This window comes from Balaenoptera acutorostrata, chromosome 7 (assembly GCF_949987535.1).
Source record: "Balaenoptera acutorostrata chromosome 7, mBalAcu1.1, whole genome shotgun sequence".
Lineage (NCBI taxonomy): Eukaryota > Metazoa > Chordata > Mammalia > Artiodactyla > Balaenopteridae > Balaenoptera > Balaenoptera acutorostrata.
This window is the reverse complement of record NC_080070.1, coordinates 96,726,850-96,743,134: the sequence shown is the minus strand read 5'-3', so window position 1 is coordinate 96,743,134 and position 16,285 is coordinate 96,726,850. Positions and strand designations below refer to the sequence as shown.

General features: G+C 35.5%; 1 protein-coding gene across 1 annotated transcript in view; it reads left to right on the top strand.

The window, feature by feature from the left end:
- The window catches only part of RSBN1L (round spermatid basic protein 1 like), a 66,180-nt gene extending 57,762 nt beyond the window's left edge, over positions 1 to 8,418 (top strand). Inside the window, exons 7-8 of the mRNA XM_007187106.2 lie at positions 4,315 to 4,423; positions 4,513 to 8,418. Coding sequence (XP_007187168.2) covers positions 4,315 to 4,423; positions 4,513 to 5,154 — 751 coding nt within the window. The 3' untranslated portion in view covers positions 5,155 to 8,418. The remainder of the gene's footprint in view (positions 1 to 4,314; positions 4,424 to 4,512) is intronic.
- The last annotated feature ends 7,867 nt before the right edge of the window (positions 8,419 to 16,285 follow it).

Genomic DNA, 16,285 nt, shown 5'->3' with positions numbered 1-16,285 from the left:
GTAAAAAGAAACTTTTTAATTCTGAAAGTATAAAATGTCAGTATTGTTGCATAGATTCCTAAGATGATGTGAAAAATATTGCCTGTATTTTCTATACGAGGAAATTTTTTCAGAGGCTGTGAATACAAGATTGACCCTTTATTCAAAAGGGAAAATTTTAAGTAATATTTTATAAATTAATACCGAGTGGGGAGGCCACTGTAAACTGACCTTCTTTCTTAACATAAATGAAGCTTTATCAATTTCAGATATACAAAGTAACTAGTACTGAACTAACCCTAAGAGGTCCTTAGGAAAACGACATTAATAGCTTATAATTCAATAATAATAATTTATAATTGTGTTTAAGTTAAATGGTAATTATCAAATATCTGTGGTTGTTCCCATATAGTTTCTAATTCCTTACTATAATCTGGTTTAAAATAACTAATTTTGTCAAAGAGTAAAGGCAGATTTATCTCTTTGGAAATCATTACAACAAACCCCTGTTTCAAATTAATGAGATTTTTCTTGAATGTTTGGTATAAAGGATTTAAGAGTGGCATCAAAATTTATTTAGGGTGAACTCTGATTTATAGATAGTATTTGTTAAAGTTAGCCACATAGTTACATTTTTTTTTTCAGAGATAAATATTCTTGCTTCTTGGCCTTAACTTTGTTTAAATCGCTCTTAAGCTCCTTTAAATTATTGTTGGTATTTGCTTTCTTCTCCACTTTATATGTGACTTGATGTTAGAGATTGTGTCCTGTCCTTCACAGGCCCATCATAGTTCCCTATAAATAGTTACTGAATGAAAAAACACTTGAAGCTAGCAATTTCACAGTGAAAAAGACTGTTGTCAAAGTATGAATATATTAGGTGGCCAGATTTAATTTGAGACAGATTTTGGAATGAGATGTTGCTAGCTATGAGTTTTCTCAGTATTGTAAAATACAGTTTGCTTTCTATACCAATGCTGCTTTAATCTCTTAGTATTAAAGATGGTAAGAAAATAATTTCGTTGATGCTTTAAGAGGGTTTCATGGCTCTGATGCAAACGTGGTCTATGATCCCTTTATTGTTATTTCTTGCTGTTAAATTAAGCTATATTAAGGAAATTGGTGCTTTGTCTTAGTGTTCTCCTTATCTTAGTGTTTTGAGTTCTACTCTTTTTCTCAAGGAGACATAAGGCATTAGAGTATTAGATTCTTCTTTTTAATTAATTAATTAATTTTTTTATTTATTATTTTTGGCTCTGTTGGGTCTTCATTGCTGCACGCAGGCTTTCTCTAGTTGCAGTGAGCGGGGGCTACTCTTCATTGCGGCACGTGGGCTTCTCATTGCAGTGGCTTCTCTTGTTGTGGAGCACGGGCTCTAGGCGTGCGGGCTTCAGTAGTTGTGGCTCACCGGCTCTACAGCACAGGCTCAGTAGTTGTGGCACACGGGCTCATTGCTCCATGGTGTGTGGGATCTTCCCAGACCAGGGCTTGAACCCATGTCCCCTGCATTGGCAGGCAGATTCTTAACCACTGGGCCACCAGGGAAGTCCAAGACTCTTGACTTTATCTTAGAGCCAGGCTTAACACCAATTTGAGATAAAGGACTGGGATTGATAGAGACTACAAAGAAATCTTAAACTAGATAGACTTGTGAAGTGTTGATCAATTTTATATCACTTTTTAGTATTAGGAAGATAGAATTCACATAGATTTATATATTTAAGGTTGCTTCTTGAAATCCAGTTTTTTGAAAAATCAACTATTGAAGTATAATTTGTATTCAGTAATACACACACTTGTTATAAGTGTACAGTTTGATGTGTTTTGACACATTTATACAGCCATGTTACCATTACCACAACTAAAATATAGAACATTTTGTTTCCTTCATATACCTTGGCAGTTAATCTCCCCCCATTCTTACCCCAGCTCCAGACATCTATAAATCTATTTTCTGTCTTTATAGGTTAGTATTGCCTAGTCTAGAATCTCATTTAAATAGAATCGTATGTTGCCTGACTTCTTTCACTCAGCATAATGTTTTTGACATTCATCTATATTGTTATGTGTATTAGTAGTTCATTCCTTCTTGTTGCTGAGTGGTATGTCATTGTATGGATACATCACAATTGATTTATCCATTCACCTGATGATAGACATTTGAATTGTTTCCAGTTTGGGGTTTTTATGAATAAAGCTCTTATGAACATTCCCTTTCAAGCCTTTGTGTGCACATATAATTTCATTTCATTTCAGTAAATGCATAGAAATGGAATTACAGGGTCTTAGAGTAAGACAAAATAATTGTGTATAGGGATAGTTCTAAGTCTACAAAAGAAGTACTAGAATAATATCTAAGTCAGAAGATAAGACAATATTGAAAAGTCAGTTGTATATATTTTAATTCTATATATTAGCAATAAACACTTTGAAACATTTTGAAAATGAAAAGAAAAATAATGCCAACTTATAAAAACATAAAAATTATGAAATACTTAGAGATATATTTTTTAAATAAATGACATACTGAAAACTACAAAACACCAATGAGAAAAATTAAATAAGACTTACAGAAATGTTAGAGATATACCTTGTTTATGGATTGAAAGACTCAATATTATTAATATGTCAGTTCATTCCTTTTCCCCACTTTTTTTTTTTCAGGTTAACTTTTTTTTTTTTAACATCTTTATTGGAGTATAATTGCTTTACAATGGTGTGTTAGTTTCTGCTTTATAATATCCCCACTTTTCTTTCTTACCTTCTTTAGCGTTTCATTATACCTCCACTATTTGTTTACTAGTGGTTACTCTAAAGTTATCATAGTGTACCTTCAAATAATATTATACCTGCTATGTAATGTGTAAGAACTTTCAATAGTATACTGCCATCTCTCCCTGCTCCCATTTATGGCCTTTGTGCTAATTATTATTAATACATTTTGCTTTATGTATGCTATAACCATCTGCCCCAAATATGTTGCTTTCTTTGGCATTAAGGAATTATTTCTGAAGAGATTTTTAAGATGAGAATAAAATATCTTTCATATTTACTATTACTTGCACGCTACATTCCTTTGAATAGATCTATATTTTCATCTAAATATCATTTTCCTTCAGCCTGAAGAAGTTCTTTAACATTCTTTGTTGTACTGGTCTTCTGGTGACAGATTCTCTCAGTTTTTGTTTGTCTGAAAATGTTTTTATTTCACACTTTCTTAAGGATATTTTGGGGGTTATAGAATTCTAGACTGACTTTTTCTTTCAGTACTTTAAAGATAGTGTGCTCTCTTCTGGCTTTCATTGTTTCTGATGAGAAGCCTGCAATCATTCTTACCCTCCTTCCCTGTATATTAATGTGATGCATGAGTTTTAGATTTTATCACTGGTCTTTTAAAATTTGGTTATGATTTGCCTTCGTATGATTTTGGGGCGGGGGGGTTGGTATTTATGTTGCTTGGGATTTTATTCCAAAATCCATTTTGAGCATCTTTTATAAACATGTATTTGTATATTCTTAATTGAAGAATTGGGGAATTTTTTTTAGTATTATATTTAAAGACTCTATTAACCTCAGCAAGTAGGATGGTAACAGTTTATTTTGTAAGTACTTTTCTAATGAATGTCTCTTAATTTTTAAGAGTTATTTAGGGATTTTTGGTGTCATTGCAGTTATATATGTCTGTATTGAAAGAATGTATTCCTTTCCCCCTATATTTACCTCTAAATTTTATATTATGTAGTATTTTTAATTTAGCACTTAATTTGTTGAAGTACTGACAACAAATTAAAGACTTGAAGTTGAAGTCTTAACTTTAAGACTAAACACTTAGTTTTTTGATTTGCATAATTAACCAATTCAAGTCAATTTAATTTTTTAAAATATGATTACGCATAGCTATAATAAAATGAGGTGAGGCTGCTCCTAGAAATCCCCACCCCTTTGCAAGAGCCCTGATGATATGTCTGCCTCCTACCCCTTAAAATTCCCTTACTCTTCTCCCTTCAGGGAGAAGGTGTTTTTAGAGCATGAGCTCTCCCTTCTCCATTCCTTGATTAATGAATAAAGTTTCTGCTCTGCTATACCAAAATGTGTGTGTGTGTGTGTGTGTGTGTGTGTATAAATAATAAAATGAGTTGTTTTTATCCATATTTAGGTTGAAACTCATGGTGTTATCCCTTCGTTTAAATATGTAAAGTGGTCTTCTAATTACAGTTTACTTCTAAGATAATACTTTGGTTTTGACCATGAACTATTTTTGCTTTGAATTTAATAAGGACTTAGCAGAATGAAACATTAATGGCAGACTCTTCATTATCTCATGTTCTTTTTTAGGCCTGATCAACCCCGAATAACCAAAGATGTAATTTGTTTTCATGCTGAAGATTTCTTAGAAGTAGTTCAGCGAATGCAGTTAGATTTACATGAACCTCCACTGTCCCAGGTATATTTTAAACTATTTTTATCTTCAATTTAATTTTTATTGTGGAAAAGACTTATTGGTATTTCTTGTTTTGTTTTGTTTTATTTTAGTGTGTCCAGTGGGTTGATGATGCAAAACTTAATCAACTGAGGAGGGAAGGCATTCGCTATGCCAGGATTCAGCTGTATGATAATGACATTTATTTTATTCCGAGGAATGTTGTTCATCAGTTCAAGACAGTTTCAGCTGTATGCAGTTTAGCATGGCATGTTCGTCTCAAGTTATATCACTCAGAGGAGGACACTGCTCAGAATACAGTTACTCATGAAACACGCACGTCACCAGATTCCACATCATCAGTTCTTGGACCTCACACTGACAGCATGATTTGTGCTGTAAGCAAAACCTCCTTGGATTCTGTTTTTTCAGACAAACTTCATTCTAAATATGAATTACAGCAGATTAAACATGAACCTATTGCATCTGTAAGAATCAAGGAAGAACCTGTGAATGTTTATATTCCTGAAAAGACTGGAGCACCAAATAATATGGATGGCAAGAATGTTAAAGCAAAATTGGATCATGTTCAATTTACAGAATTTAAGATTGATGTGGACTCTAAATTTGAAAATAGCAACAAAGATTTAAAGGAAGAAATGTGTCCTGGAAGTCTCATAAGTCTAGTTGATACAAGGCAACATAGTTCAACACATTCAAATCAAGAGAGAAAAGATGATAACATTTTGTGCTAAATTTGTATATACCATTTAAAATTGTTTTTTTTCTTAAACTTAATAATGTAATAAAGATTCATGAATTCTAAAAGCAAGCCAAGAACTTGCTCCCAAGTCTGTTACAAATTATAGTTTATGTAGCTTTGTAACATTCCTCAGTGCCTGTCCATAACTGTGAAGTATCAAAGCACTTAGGGCCAGATGCACTGTAAACATTGCAGGTTTAAACAAAAGGAGTCTTTAAGGAAATCATTTGAGTTGGAGTTGTAGGTTTTAGAATTGAGCTGACATTAACATATATATATATATATATATATATTTTGTAATATGAGCCAGAATTCTTTTTTGACAATTTAAGGCTTTTCCATAGAGCTTATTTATACTGATTTTTTTTTTCATTTTAAATGTGTCAGCACTGTAGTGTAAATAGCTTTTAAAAAATCTTTTTAGTGTGATTTATACTGAAATGTGAGCCACTTAATAAAGGTTCATAATAATATGTTTTCTGTTGGGTCTGCAAAAAAAACCCACCAAACTGACAATTCAGTTAAATCATTTATTTGATCTATTATGTTTCTGCTGGTATATCCACTTAGAGTGCTAATGGAGTGCAAATGTATGTATTCAAATCTTGTGAATATTTAAATCCCCACACTGTGCAAGCATTTTTAAAACCAAGATTCAGTTATGAAAGCATATTTATATGTGTGTGTGTATGTATGGGGATATATATATATGTTATCATATTTTGCATAACTTCTTAAATTGCTGAATAAGATGAATATGTGAAACTTCCTATACTCCCTGGAATACATTTTAAAATATTTATATTCAACATTAAGAGAGCAGTTTAGGTAATAGAAACAATTTTATAAGTTGGGAGAAACAAGGTCAGTTAGTGATATTTAACCCTTTAACTAATGAAGTTGTGTGACCTGATTATGTAGCCCTATAACGTGAATTTTCTTTGTAGTGTATGGAATAAGAAGTTGAGAAAATTTTCTTACTAATCAGCACCCATACTATACCTAATAGTAGCTGAGAAAGAATGTTCAGTTACAGAAAGTTTAATTCTGAGCAGTTAAAATCCTCTATTACATTTTTCTTGAGGAACAGGAGGAAAATACGGCAAATACAAAATATTAAAATAAGGGCAGTGACTCAACTGCCATATACAGAGAGATAACTAACAAAATAAGATTTGTTACCTCATCTTTCTAAGCATCCCTCTCCCTACCCTAGCAAGGTAAACAACTTAGAGTACTTTTTTCTTTTTTCAAAAGAAGCTCTAGAAAGTAAAATTGGGATAGGAAACAGGATTGCCAGTGCCTAGCTAAAGATGATTAAAACAAATCTCTTCAATAATGGACTTCAGCACTGTTTCAGATTACTTCCACTACTGTAATTAAAAGTCAAACAAATGTCTTCAGTGTATGCTTTGATGTTAGGAACTCTGCTGGTTGCAAATCTATTTTCTTTTACTTGAATTTGGTATTTTCCTGGGCTCATACTTCGGTTGATTACTTTCAAATGGGGTTCTTTGTACTGCCTTTTGAGCTAGTGTTGCTATTTCACTTTCAGTGGTTTCTGCTCCAGCCTCTTTTGTGGTACCCATAAAACTGCTTATCTCTCTGGTTAGGGAGAAGCTTACTTAGAGGCATTTCACCAGAAAAAATAAATTGCAGCAATGATGTCATTTGTGGCCTCCAGTTTAAAAGGGTAGGCAAATATTGTAAGGAAATCTCAGTGGTTTATAGAATACCAGTGTATTTGCAACATAGGAATTTTCATGACGTAAGGAAAGTATAAATCATGCAAATGTAAATAGGGATTTTGTTTTATATATTACGTATCCTGCTCCTCACCACCTTTATCTTCTATTTTTAGCTAAATTTATGTATTTTCACCTACCTTTTTGGGAGACAAAAGTTTATAACAAACCAGTATTGAAAATTGAGAGAGAATGTGGTAAAAATGTTTAGGTTTTTCTTTCTTTAAGTGAAGGGTAACATATTTAACAAGGTTCGTTTTAGCTCCAGTTTTCCAGTGTCATACACATAGATGCATGAGACCATACTGTAATAAAATGTCTTTAGGGTATCCCTCCAAAATATATGAGCCTTAAACTTTTAACTTAAAGACATACCTAAAACAACCAGAGTGGTCGCTTTTAAGTGTAGTTTCCTATATAACCTATAGTCAAAATTCTCCATACTTGGAAATTTTAATTGTTTTGTAAAATGCATACATCTCTGTGGAGGTGAAATACAAGTCAGTGAACACAGATTTCAAGATACAGCCTTGTCACCTTGAGTAATGCTTATGTTCCTGTCTTATGGGTTATAATTTAAAAATTCTCTTCAGATGCAATCTGAGAAGTTGTTGGCTACGTTTGTTACATACAAATAATTTTTATTTCAATATTGTATTATATTAATGGTTTCCTAGTTAGTACATTCCAGTTCTTATCTGAACACGACTTTTTTTCTGTTATTTCCAGTTTCTTGGACCAGAATAATGAAGCACTTAAGATACAGTTTCTATGTGAACTTATACTATATAGAATAAATAGTTGTTATGTAAATTATTAAATTGCCATACAGACCTTTACAAAAAAAAAACAAAAAAAACTAAGGTACCTCAGTGGTGTCTGCTACAGTGATTTTTTTCTTTTTAATTATTTTTGTTCATATCCTTTTAGCTAAGTAATATATATTCCATACTCAGGTTAGCTGGTTAGCTATCAAAAGAATTAAGCATTTGTGATATTTGGTTGAAAACTTTACTAAAGCCATATTCATTATCGTCTTTGTCACTACAGCTGTTGACCTTAAATAAAGATTAGGTTGATCTAGCACAACACTCTGTGTGTGTGCATGTGCCTGTGTGCGCGTGTGTGTATAAGGTTATTGGAAATACTATTTGTTTCCGCATATATTCATTTTTAATCCATTCTTTAATTTTGTCGGGGGTGGTCATGGAGGGTAGGAAATATTTTATTTCTTGGATTAAGTCTTCAAGGTATTTCATTAGTGTTCCTGAGTGTAAAATAGGTTTTTCCCAAATACTTATGGCAGGTAAGATCATCTTTGTAAATAATAGATTAGCACTGTTTTGGTAAATTTGGATTCAGTCATTTTTTGGATAGTTTCATTGTCATGTAAAGCAAATATCTCAGTTCATTTTGCATTTTTAGCGAAGGTGCAGGATTTATTTTTGGAGTTTGAGAGGAATTTTCCTTGTCTTCCACCTTTCAATAAATACTAAAATTGATAACCATAATCTTTTTCCATGTTTTGTAATTATTTTCTTATATTTGACATTTTACTTTCATCTTGTCATATTTAAAAATTCTTGTTTCTCTGTCTTCAACAGAAACCATAAGATCTTGAAAGTGATTCCAATCTGAAAATCGTTTTTACTCTTAAAAATATCAAAAATTGACTTATGCCAACAGAGAAGAATATTAAAGATCACCTTAAACAAGGTCGCTAAACTAGTAAGGTATGGGTGCTGGGATGGCATGATAAATTGCCTCCCTTCCCTCTAGATATGACTATTTTTATCCCAGGAGGAGAGGACAAAAGTACCATTGTTTTCAAAATACTTCTAGGCTGGTAAAAAGTGACATGATGGGTTTTATCTTTAGAGTGGTAGAACAGCTCTTTCTTAATCTTTCTTCCTTCTGTTTAACTACTTTGATATGTAAACAAAATTTTACTGGTTTTAGAAGGTGCTATTTCATTGAAGAGTTCTGTTTGATATGATTGGCTCTGGCAGTATACCTCAGGTAAGAAAATTAAGAGGACAACTCAGGAGAGGTATAACATCCTTCATCTCTGTCCTGGCTTTTCTGTTCAGTTTTTCCTGTAACCCACTGCATATTGCAGATGGGAGTGACAGCTTTCTAAAATGTTAAGCACAAGGAACCTAAAAGCAGAGATGTCTTTCCTTTTTAAGTTTACAGGCATTGTATATCATATTTCTACTGGGAGAGCAGGGAAAGGAGGGGGAAAACATCTTGCATTTTAGGTTATCTTCCCTTCAGGATTTCAGACCCAATCAGGGAATGTGAATGACCTGAGAACAAAATGTGGGCAACAGAATTGTGTTAACTAGAGATTAAAACTTACTACTCGTATGCTTTATTACCATTATCTACCTTCCAAGAACTGCACTATTAAAATATGAGAACTTTGGATCCTTCAGTACATTTTGAAGTTTAGAATTTATGCATTTATGTCTTGAAAATGTTAAATCTTTACACTTTCCTATAAAGTTCATTGCTATTGTACTACTGATCACTACTAAGTGTGCAGACTTGCAAGTCAACATAGTTGCAAATATTTTGCATAATAGTGTTTAAAATTTTATTTAGACAGTTCAGTCCCACCCCGCTCTGTCAAGTTTCTTCTTCAGATGAAATTTTGTTATGTGAAAAATCTCAAGTCTGTCTGAAAAAAACCCAAAAAACCTTGAGTATGACTTTTATGCTCTCGTTCCATCCGTCTTCCTGACTGACAAAGTTCTTAGAAATCTGTCTGCTTCACTTCCTCATCTCACTACAATTTCACTTTAATCCTCAAATTTAACCTTTTAGCTGAAGTGATTCTCTCAGTGGTCACCTTTTGACGACCAAATCCAGTGGGTGTGTTTCTTAATACTTCTGTTTAACCCCTGTAACACTTGTTATCAATCATTTACTCATTAAAACTCTACATGACCTGTTGTGGGGTTTTTTGTTGTTGTTGTTTTCTGTTTCTTCGGATGGCTTCTTTAACCTCTCCACCATTGTTTAAGGCAGTCTCTATGGTTCTTCCCCTTAGGTCTCTAGGCTTTGTCCCTGAACTATCTTCTTGACCCCATGACTTCAGTCAGCCTTGGTTTCTCACTTAATCTCTAATAACCCATGTAATCAAATCTAAATTCTTCTCTCTTGCCCCCAAGAATTAGCTGTTCCATTCCCTCCTAATTTTGTTAGTGCATCACTCTCTCTCTGTGCAGTCATCTCATGGTAATCTGATTTCTCTGTCTTTTCCTCTGTGTACAGTTGACCCTTGAACAACATGGGCTTGAACTGCAAGGGTCCACTTACATATTGTCAACAAATACGTACCACAGTACTATACAATCCGTTGTTGGTTGAACCTAAGAGTGTGGAACCTTGCATATGGAGGGCCGGAGGGCCAAGCGTAAAGTTATAAGTGGATTTTCACCAGCGTGGAGGTCAGTGCTTCTAACCCCCACGTTGTTCACGCATCAACTCTACAATATATCATGAGATTTTCTTGAGTTGACCCCAGAAGTGTTTGTCTATTCCTCTTGTTATAGTAGATGTTCACTGTCATAGTAGATGTTCATCTCACCTAGACTCTTACAATAGCATAAAATGTTCTAGGCTGCCTGCAGTCCTCTGTCCCTACCCCCAATTCCAGCCCATTTTGTTACCACCAGATTAACCTTTCTAAGACACATATGGTTGCTACTCTTCTTAGAAATATTCCATGGCTCCAAAGAGCCTTTAAGATGTGGCCCTTCCTTTCCAGCCTTATCTACTATAATCTCTTCCATTTGATGTACTCAATCTTCAGCTTTACCAGATGGCAGTACTTGCCATTTCCTTTGTGTACTTTTAAAATTCTTTGCCTTTGCTGGGGAAAATCTCTGCCTCGTATACAACATGGTGAAATCTTACTTCTCTCTTCAAAACTCCAGTTAAACATCATCTCTTCTGTGTATCTTTTACTGACCTCATCTGCTCCAACTGTCCCCTCACCTCACAGCTGATATAGATCCAATTATTTCCTCTGCTTCTTGTGTCCTTTCTTCACATCATTAACATATTTGTTAAGTGTATGTCAGGCTCTAGCTAAACCATGAGTGAGAAGTTACAAATTTTCTTTATCCCTTTGTGTCCCCAATACCTAATATATAGCACACTTGGTGTTCAATAAATATTTGAAGGAACAAAAGTTGAACCTTAACTTTATTGGGGTGGAAAAACAAATTATGTAGGTTTCTATAATTTAAAAAGTCCATCTCTGACTTAATTCGTAATGTAATTCTAGAATTGCAACAGAAAAAAGTGGAGAAAATTAGATCAGTGGGCACTATAAAGAGAGAAAGTTTCTATTTTGTACTTACTACAGCCTTATATATAAAGTTTAAGAAGCTACCTATTAGATATCTAGGCCCATTGGGCAATGTGGAGAGAGTAAGTATTGTAAAGATAATTATACCTATAAAACTTGTTCAACTTTTTTCCCTTCAACTAGAGAGACACTGAAAATTATTACAAATTAAGGATAAATTTTAACTATACCTAAAATGATAAAAATAGCAAATATTGTTTTTAAATTATTTTTTATTTTTGGCTGTGTTGGGTCTTTGTTGCTGCGCACGGGCTTTCTCTAGTTGCGGCGAGCGGGGGCTACTCTTTGTTGTGGTGCGTGGGTTTCTCATTGTGGTGGCTTCTCTTGTTGCAGAGCACAGGCTCTAGGCGTGTGGGCTTCAGTAGCTGTGGCTCATGGGCTCAGTAGTTGTGGCTCGCGGGCTCTAGAGCATGGGCTCAGTAGTTGTGGCACACGGGCTTAGTTGCTCCATGGCATGTGGGATCTTCCCAGACCAGGGCTCGAACCTGGGTCCCCTGCGTTGGCAGGCGGATTCTTAACCACTGCGCCACCAGGGAAGCCCAGCAAATATAATTTAAGAAGCATCTTAATACCTCATAGTCTGAAGCAGAATTTAACTATACCTAAGTCATATTTGGCAAGATAAAGTCTGGTTATCTGACTGTCAGAGAGGCATTCTGATTAAGCTTGTGTTGTTCTCCCTATTGATACTATAAATAAACATTCAAAAATTGAAAATATTGAAGCAAGATGATAACATGCACTAGTTTTCTTTGTCTTTATTCTGTTACTGGAGTGGGACAAGGACATACAGGTGGCACATTTTCACAGACAAAGTTCTGTAAAGCCACTTCACTGGGATGATATGCTGAGGGCATTTGTAGCAGTACAGCTGTGGGTCATTAAAGGGGGATAGTACACTTGTATAATGTTGAGAAATTTCTTCACTAGTCTGTATTTCTCATCTATAAAATAGGGGGTAATACCTATTCTGTTAATTGGTGGTGAAAATTAATGACAGCACATGCCAAATGCTTATCTAGCACATTGCTTGGCATATCATAGACACTACAAATGTTAGCTTCTGATCCTGGAATTAACATAGTAAAAAGAAGAGTTAGAAGAGCTGTGTGCTGGGTCACTCTAATCATTTCACATCTTCTTCACATCACTTCTATGTATTCCTGTCTCTAATTTTGGGCACAGGATAGGCATCTGGCAAGAGGAAAAAGTTGCATCAAGGGGTCAAAGGCGAGGTATGGTGGAGGTAGGACATCAAGAACAGACTTCTTTCTAGTTCACTATTTTGCTCAGGGATGGCAATTCAAAATCATGTCACAGACTCTTTTCCTTATATAAGTGAATTACAAATTTGTGTTTGTAGTATATAGATTATAGTGGTAGTAAATTTGCTTTATGGTATAGGATTACCAGTATGCTTACAGTATGATTGGCTAACTTTAATACAGGGCAAGCAAAATGAAAGTAAAATATTGAAGTGCAGATCCCTCTCAAGCTTTTAATCCAGTGTTGTCTTTATCTAGCATCTGATAACTGGTATCTTCTGTTGATGCTTTCTTTTTTTTTTTTTTTTTTTCTTCTATAGGAAACCTATTTGTGGAAATAGCATTTGGAGTTAAACTTCTCCACTTACCAATGACCATGGGCTAATTTCATTTCATTTACCTGGGCTTTAGTTTTTCTATCATGAGGAGGTTTTTTGTTTTTTTCCTGTGTACCTTCTTTATCTAAGTCATGAATTCTAAGGACACCAATAATACTTTGAGGAAGAGTGATGTTTACTCTGCAAACATGATCAATCAAGGTTAAAGGAAACCCCTTTGTTTAATGTAATGCTAGAAGAACTCTGATAAATTTCCTCTCAATAGAGAGAAATAACTTTTCTTTATGATGCAGGTGCATAGTAATATGCCTGCCCCTATCTGAAAATGGCTCTATGGTTTCCTCTCCTTTTTTTGCCATCACTTCTGTTCATTAATCAGTATCAGTTCCTCTTATTTGCTGCACTGTGAAAAAGCAAAGTAGAAACCAGACGACCAAATTCTAAGGTTAATAACTTAAAATTACAGTAAGCTGTAGCCACGGATGGATCTCTACTCCTTGAAGCTTTATGCAACTATTTTTCTTTTAAATTCACGTTCTTTTATTTATTTATTTATGACTGTGTTGAGTCTTCGTTTCTGTGCGAGGGCTTTCTCCAGTTGCGGCAAGCGGGGGCCACTCTTCATGGTGGTGCGCGGGCCTCTCACTGTCGCGGCCTCTCTTGTTGCGGAGCACAGGCTCCAGACGCGCAGGCTCAGTAGTTGTGGCTCACGGGCCCAGTTGCTCCGCGGCACGTGGGATCTTCCCAGACCAGGGCTCGAACCCGCGTCCCCTGCATTGGCAGGCAGACTCTCAACCACCGCGCCACCAGGGAAGCCCCACAACTATTTTTCTTAATGCTTGGAAGCGCTCCGTTGGTGGATTTGTGGTCATGTTTCATGTGGTGATGGGTGGTGCCACCACATCTGGTCTCTGTGTTCACGAAATGTTGAATAAGTCATGGTTCCTTTGAATATTTCCTACTTTTCATATTTTTAATTGCTATAAAAAGTTATTTTGTTCACATGTTGCTTTTACTCAATATTTTTTTTTATAAATTTGTTTATTTTGGGCTGCATTGGGTCTTTGTTGCTGCATGTGGGCTTTCTCTAGTTGCAGCGAGCGGGGCGCTCCTCTTTGTTGTGGTGCGCAGGCTCTAGGCATGCAGTTTTCAGTAGTTGTGGCACGTGGGCTCAGTAGTTGTGGCTCGCAGGCTCTAGAGCGCAGGCTCAGTAGTTGTGGCGCACAGGCTTAGTTGCTCCGTGGCATGTGGGATCTTCCCGGACCAGGGCTTGAACCTGTGTCCCCTGCATTGGCAGGCAGATTCTTAACCACTGTGCCACCAGGAAAGCCCTTACTCAGACTTTTTGATAAGTATTTGCCCAAACCAGTTTAAGTTACTTCTTCTCTGTGTTGACCTGGAAATTAATGACTTCACTAAAACCTTTCAAATTTAAGTTTCTTTCTTAAGGCAGAATGTGTTCTTTTTATGAACACCATCAGTAAACATCTCTATTATAAAGGAGGTATCCTATAGCTAAAACCAAGGGGAAGATATTTTTCTGCAATACTTATTGTTTATGTATTATTACATTAGTTTTGCTTTTTCCGTCTGTAAGCATAATTTCTCTTACGTCTCTCATTACTTACTGTTCTAAAGTAGGCTGTGATATTGTGATTTATAATAAGAAATATGTATCTAATCTTCATCCCTGTTCCTGGCATAGGAATCAGATACCCTTGGAATTTCCTAAGTGATAAGTGTGATTAAGGTGTCTTTTGAGCTTATGTTAATGAGGAGGCTCTTGGAAAGCTAGGTAACCTACGGATTGGGGCTGGTTGCCAGGGGAACCAACCTAGTGATTAAAGAGTTGAAACTTTCAGTCCCCCTCTCCCCACCAGGGCTGGAGATTGAGTTCAATCACCAATGGCTAATGATTTAATTAATCATGCCTATGTAATCAAGTTTCCATAAAATACCAAAAGGACAATGTTCAGAAAGCTTCTAGGTTGGTGAACATGAGGAGATGGGGAAAGAGTGGTGTGCCCAGAGAGCATGGAAGCTCTGCACCCCTTCCCCATACCTTGCCTTATGAATCTCTTCCATCTGGCTGTTCCTGAGTTAATATCCTCTTATAATAAACTGGTGTTCTAGTAAGTAAAATGTTTCTCTGAGTTATGTGAGCTGCTCTAGCAAATTAATCAAATTCAAGGAGAGGGTCATGGGAACCTCCATTCTAGAGGCGGTAGGTCAAAAGCAAGGTGACAACCTGAATTTGTGCCTGGCATCTGAAGTTGCAGAGGGGGTGGGGGGCACGTGCAGTTTTCTGGGATTGAACCCTTAACTTGTGATATCTGATGCTATCTCCAGATAGTGTCAGAACTGAGTTAATTCCTTGGTGATGTAGGGAAAAAACATACACCTCTGGTGTCCGAATCGGGGAGGCACACATCAGTAACTTACTGCTGCTTCAGGTTGTTTATTTAGTGTGGCAGTATACCAAGTTAAGTAAGAAGAGTTCTACTTCCTGGGACTCTTTCAGATACTATTACAATTGATTGATCCTCATGTGTGAACAAGTTGGTTATTGTGTTGCCTTTTACATATAATTCTTACCGAACTTCTCTCTCTTTTCCTTGGAGACCAGTCCCACATTTCCTCTTAGTAATGTCATGTAGAACTTCTGCTTTTGCTTGTTTCATGGCCTAGCTCAGGGGTCAGGAAACTACTGCCAATAGGCCATATTTAGGCCACTACCTGCTTTTTGTATAGCCTGTAAGGCAAGAAAGGTTTTTACAGTTTTAAATGGTTGAAACAAAAATCAAAAGAATAATATGTTGTGATATGTGGCAATCATACAAAATTTAAATTTCATTGTCCACAAATAGTTTTATTGGGACATGGCCATAGTCTATGGCTGCTTTCTCACCACGAGAGCCGAGTTGTGACAGAAACCATATGGCCCACAAAACTTTAAGTATTTACTATATAGCCCTTTACAGAAGTATTTTGCTCATTCCTGGCCTAGCTGATTGTTTACATGTGGTGCTGTTCCTTCTTTTCTCTGTGAGAGATTATACTTAGATGATACTTTCACAAATACAGGTTTTCCTAAACTACAAAACCCTCCTATCTGGTTTCTCACAGAGATTACAGCTTTCTGCTGCTTTGAATGTATTAATAATAGATTCCAGTGACCAAATAGTTTAGATCTCTCAATTGAATTAGGAATACCTGATCAAGTCTTGGAACATTATGTTCCCCATATTAACTATCCTTCTTAATCCTATTTTTACATATCCCAAATACTAATATATACCAATTATAAGACAGGGAAATACCTGTAACTGATCAGTTTGTTATTTATTTACCCTACCTCTGTAGTTTCAAACAAAGAGTTAAGCAGTATTAATTT